The sequence below is a fragment of the Anomaloglossus baeobatrachus genome, chromosome 4 (assembly GCF_048569485.1).
Source record: "Anomaloglossus baeobatrachus isolate aAnoBae1 chromosome 4, aAnoBae1.hap1, whole genome shotgun sequence".
Classification (NCBI taxonomy): Eukaryota; Metazoa; Chordata; class Amphibia; order Anura; family Aromobatidae; genus Anomaloglossus; species Anomaloglossus baeobatrachus.
The window spans coordinates 418,795,500-418,801,499 of record NC_134356.1 but is presented as its reverse complement, the minus strand read 5'-3'; the positions used below and the strand labels follow the sequence as shown (position 1 = coordinate 418,801,499).

The window sequence follows — 6,000 nt, the reverse complement described above, 5'->3', positions numbered from 1 at the left end:
TATACATATATATATATATACATACATACATATACAGTGGGTTTGGAAATTATTCAGGCCCCTTTAAATGTTTCACTCCTTGTTTCATTGCAGTCATTTAGTAATTTCAAAAAAGTTCATTTGTTTTCTCAGTAATGTACACTCTGCACCCCATCTTGACAGAAAAAAACCCAGAAATGTTGTTGTTTTTTTTTCAAATTTATTAAACAAGAAAAACTGAAATATCACATGGTCATAAGTATTCAAACCCTTTGCTCAGTATTGAGTAGAAGCGCCCTTTTGATAGTGTAGCCAGGAGTCTTCTTGGCAATAATACAACAAGTTTTTCACACCTGGATATAGGGTTCCTCTGCTATTCTTCCTTGCAGATCCTCTCCAATTCCGTCAGGTTGGATGGTGAATGTTGGTGGACAGCCATTTTCAGGTCTCTCCAGAGATGCTCAATTGGGTTTAGGTCAGGGCTCAGGCTGGGCCAGTCATGAATGGTCACAGAGTTGTTCTGAAGCCACTCCTTTGTTATTTTAGCTGAAAGCTTAGGGACAGTGTCTTGTTGGAACATGAACCTTTGGCCAAGTCTGAGGTCCAGAGCACTCTGGAAGAAGTTTTCTTCCAGGATATCTCTGTATTTGGCCGCATTCATCTTTACTTTAATTGCAACCAGTTGTCCTGTCCCTGCAGCTGAAAAACAACCCCGTAGCATGATGCTGCCATCACGATGTTTCACTGTTGGGATTGTATTGGGCAGGTGATGAGCAGTGCCTGGTTTTCTCCACATATACTGCTTAGAATTATCACCAAAAAGTTCTATCTTCGTCTCATCAGACCAGAGAATCCTATTTCTCATAGTCTGGGAGTCCTTCATGTGTTTTTTCTGCAAACTCTATGTGGCCTTTCATATGTCTTGCACTGAGGAGGGGCTTCCATCAGGTCAATCTGCCGTAAAGGCCCGACTGGTGGAGGGCTGCAGTGATAGCTGACTTTGTGGGACTTTCTCCCAGCTCCCTACTGCATCACTGGAGCTCAGCCACAGTGATCTTGGGGTTCTTCTTTACCTCTCTCACCAAGGCTCTTCTCCCACAATTGCTCAGTTTGGCTGGATGGACAGGTCTAAGAAGAGTTCTAGTGGTCCCAAACTTCTTCCATTTAAGGATTATGGAGGCCACTGTGCTCTTAGAAACCTGAGTACTGCAGAAATTCTTTTGTAAACTTGGCCAAATCTGTGCCTTGCCACAATTCTGTCTCTGAGCTCCTTGGGCAGTTCCTTTGACCTCATGATTTTTATTTGGTCTGACATGCACAGTGAGAGATGATATATGAAAAATAAAATCTAGAAATTCGCATTGTTTAAATTTACATTTTGCAGAGAGAAATAAGTATTTGATCCCTCTGGCAAACTTGGTGGCAAAACCCTTGTTGGCAAGCACAGCAGTCAGATGTGTTTTGTAGTTGATGATGAGGTTTGCACACATGTCAGGAGGCATTTTGGTCCACTCCTCCTTGCAGATCATCTCTAAATCAGTAAGATTTTGAGGCTGTCGCTTGGCAACTCAGAAGCTCCCTCCATACGTTTTCTATGGGATTAAGGTCTGGAGACTGGCTAGGCCATTCCATGGCCTTAATGTGCATATTTTTGTGCCACTCCTTTGTTGCCTTGGCTGTATGTTTTGGGTCATTGTCGTGCTGGAAGACTCAGCCACAACCCATTTTTAATGTCCTGGTGGAAGGAATGAGGTTGTCACTCAGGATTTTACAGTACATGGCTCCACCCTTTGTCCCATTGATGCAGTGAAGTAGTCCTATGCCCTTAGCAGAGAAATACCCGCAAAATATAATGTTTCCACCTCCATGCTTAACAGTGGGGGCGGTGCTGTTTGGGTCATAGGCAGCATTTCTCTTCCTCCAAACACGGCAGGTTGAGTTAATGCCAAAGAGCTCAATTTTTGTCTCATCTGACCACAGCACCTTGTCCCAATCACTCTCAGAATCATCCAGGTGTTCACTGGCAAACTTCAGACGGGCCTGCACATGTGCCTTCTTCAGCAGTGGGACTTTGCAGACACTGCAGAATTTTAATCTATTACGCATAATGTGTTACCAATGATTTCTTGGTGATAGTGGTCCCAGCTGCCTTGAGATCATTAACAAGTTTCCCCTGTGTAGTTTTAGGCTGATCTGTCACCTTCCTCATGATCCTGGATACCCCATGAGGTAAGATTTTGCATGGTGCCCCAGAGCAATGTCCATTGACAATCATTTTGTATTTCTTCCGTTAAATACACTGTTAAAATTAACTTACCCTTAAAATGATAGACTGTTCATGTCTTTGTCAGCGGGAAAACTTACAAAATCAGCAAGGGATCAAATAATTATTGTATACAAAAAAATAATATGTACTGTTCATATATATATATATATATACATATATATATATATATATATATATATATATATATATATATATATATAGTAATTGCATCGTTTAGTATTTGCTAAATTGGTAAAATCATATCTATGAATGGTATATCATCACTTTATACTTTGTCATATTTATCCCATTTTTCTCTATGCAAAAAGGTTGAAAAATAGTCACATTTTTACATAAGAAAAGTATTTTCATCCATATACAGTATGTACAGTTTCAGTAACAGATTTCTTTCACGTCTGTCTGTGATCACATCTTAAACTCTATAGCCTCTTGCTTTAGATCTACTGGGATTTCCAGCTTTTGGACTTCGACAGGGATTCATCACTCAGCTTAAGCGATATCAAGATTCTTCTTCAGAAAGCTAAGGAATCTCAAGTTACTTCTATGTCTTGGGTGGATTTCCTGACCCAGCGCCAAGAAACGTCCAACAGGGTCTCCTGGGCTGAACTAGAGGTAAGATGACAAATTAACCAAAAAATACAAGAGTACTATCAGCTGTTGTCCATTTGCTTTTGAATTGAGCCAGGGTTCAGAATATTTTATTGTGGGGTGTGTATTGATTAAACTAAAATCTGATGACACAGGAGCATTATTTTTCATCTCGGAGACATATGTTGTGACAAGATGTGAAACGTCATACATTTTTAAAGTCTTCTGAAAAAGGATTAAAACCTCCTCTCTGAAGCTGGGTTTACACACTGCAACATCTCAAACGACATCGCTGTAACGTCACCGGTTTTGTGACGCAATAGCGATGTTGTTTGCGATGTTGCAGTGTGTGAAACCTATCAGCGACCCGGCCCCTGCTGTGAAGTTGCTGGAAGTTGCTGATCACTACAAGTCGTTCAGGACCATTCCTAGGTCCTTTGTTTCCCGCTGTGCAGCATGAAGTTTCAGTGTGTGAATCCTTTTCAGCGACTTTGTTAGCAACTTCCCTTTCAAAAGGCTGCTTATCAACGTCCCCAACAACCAGCTAGGTCGCTCTGCAGGTCCAGATCGCTGGTAAGTTGTTGGCCAGGTTTGCCGGGTTGAACGCTCACCAGAGACTTAGCAGAGACTTATGGAGATCGCTATTGCGTCACCAAACCGGTGACGTTACAGCGATGTCCTTTGCGATGTTGCAGCGTGTAAACCCAGCTTGAGAGTGACAAGGGAAACATGTACAGAATCTTATCTGTGTGTATAGAGTTGCTACCCTGCCTTAACTGTCTCCTGGAGCACAATAGATCTGTCATTATATACTCTACCATCTAATTAAATGAGATGACTCTGTTGACTATGTCCCAGTTTATACAGCAAAGCTACAGAAAACAAACCAAAAAACTTTTGTATGGCTAGGTTCACACACTGCGTTTTTTTGACGCTGCGTTTTTGTGCGCACAAAAACATACCCGCAGCAAAAAAACGCGGCAAAAACGCATGCGTTTTTGCCACGATTTGGTGCGGTTTTTTTCTGCGTTTTGCTGCGTTTTTGCTCACTGCGTCTTTATGCATTTTTTATTTATCAGTGAACAGTGCCATTAAAGATTGTTGAAAAAAAAAAAAGGTCTGATGTAATTTCCTTCTTCAATATGTTCTTCATTCTCCACTAGTGTATGCAGGAGAGCAGACAGCTGCAGAACTACAAGACTCAGCATGCTCCATACAGGACTGTATGCTGGAGGGAGAGGCAGGGGGAGCAGAACTGCAAGGCTCAGCATACTCCATCCAATAGTGTATGCAGGAGAGCAGACAGCAGCTGCAGAACTACAAGGCAGGACTGTATGCAGGAGTTTTTCGCCCCCCAAAAAAATGACGTGGGCTTCGCCATATTTTTGTATGCTAGACAGGTACGGACTGCCCCCAACCCCCAGCTGCCTATTTGTACCCGGCTGGCAACCAAAAATATAGGGAAGCACTTTTTTTTTATTTCAGGAATTTCATGAAATAATTAAAAAAAAAATGACGTGGGCTTCGCCCAATTTTTGAGTCCAGCCAGGTACAACTAGGCAGCTGGGGATTGGAATCCACAGTGCAGGGTGCCCATGCTTTCTGGGCACCGCCGCTGCGAATTGCAGTCTGCAGCCACCCCAGAAAATGGAGCTTTCATAGAAGCGCCATCTTCTGGCGCTGTATCCAACTCCTCCAGCTGCCCTGGTGACGGGTGGTCTTGCTGGGTAATAATGGGGTTAGGGCTAGCTGTATATTATCAGCTGGCCCTAACCCCGAAATTCATGGTGTCACGCCAATATTAGGCATGGCCACCATGAATTTCTAGTAAAGATAAAAAAAAAACACAACACATAGAAAGATATTTTTATTAGAAATAAAACACAACACAATTAGTGACTCCATCTTTATTGAAATAAAGAACCCCCCTCCTCAGTAATCCTGGGTCAAGGTCCTGCGCCGTCCAATCCGGATCCAATATCATCTGATCGGTTTGCTGGAAGGCAAAGCGATCAGATGATGTGTCAGGTTCTAGGATGTGAATCACATCACACATCAGCTGATTGTATAAAAGCCGTTTATACAATCAGCTGATGTATCAGTACAAAAAAAAAAATACTCACTTATGTGCTAATTACCGGCAGCTCCTGGAGCGGAGTCTGATCCCGTCCGATCGCTGCAGGAGCTGCCGGTAATCAGCTGAAGTCTCCTAACGGCATCAGCTGATAGGTGAAGACGGCCGGGCGCTGGCGTCACCGCAAGACTTACGATCAGCTGATGCGTCAGGTGACTGCATCAGGTGATCCATCTCCAGGTCCTGCAGCCATCGGACATGCCCGGGGAGACTGGACACAGCCTGAGCGGCGGTACCAGGAGAGGATCTGGGAGCGGACATGCCACCGGGAGTCTGCAGACATGTGAGTATGACATTTTTTTTTTTTTCTACTGTTCACTTTTGATTTCACAGCTGCCTCCACCTTCCGCCCAGCCATGGCACCACACGGGAGCGAACATGCACAGGACTGGAGGTGGACGCAGCGGTGACGGTACCGGGAGGATTCACACTTCTGTGTTTACTGACAGAAGGAATCCTCTTCCTGTACACGTCACTTTACTACCCACCTCCTGCGTTTATAGCTGCGTTTTTAGTCATAGAAACGCACTAAAACGCAGCTATATTTGCAACTTGCATTTTTTCATTGCATTTTTGAACATCTAATTGAACTCAATGGGTGGAAAATGCAGTGAAAACGCAAAAATAATTGACATGCTGCGTTTTTGTGTGCAGCACAAAAACGCAGCTAAAAAAAAAACGCTGTGTGCAGACAGCAAAAATAAAAACTCATAGACTTTGCTGGGGAAGCAATGTCACAGCGTTTTCAGAGCAAAAACGCACCCGAAAAACACGCAAAAACGCCGCGAAAAACGCACTGTGTAAACTTACCTTATGTGTTCCTGTGTAGTAGACTAAAGGTACCGTCACACTTAGCGACACTCCAGCGATCTGACCTTGCAGGGATCGCTGGAGCGTTGATACATGGTCGCTGGTGAGCTGTCAATCAGGCAGATCTCCACAGCGATCAGAGATCAGGCACCAGCCACCAGCGCCCCGTGTAACGATGCTGTGCTTGGTAGCCATAGTACAC

General features: G+C 43.6%; 1 protein-coding gene across 1 annotated transcript in view; it reads left to right on the top strand.

The window, feature by feature from the left end:
- LOC142302463 (uncharacterized) overlaps window positions 1–6,000 on the top strand; it is an 81,669-nt gene that overhangs the window by 2,228 nt on the left and 73,441 nt on the right. The window contains exon 3 of the mRNA XM_075343526.1: window positions 2,705–2,878. Within this exon, the coding sequence (XP_075199641.1) occupies window positions 2,705–2,878 (174 nt within the window). The remainder of the gene's footprint in view (window positions 1–2,704; window positions 2,879–6,000) is intronic.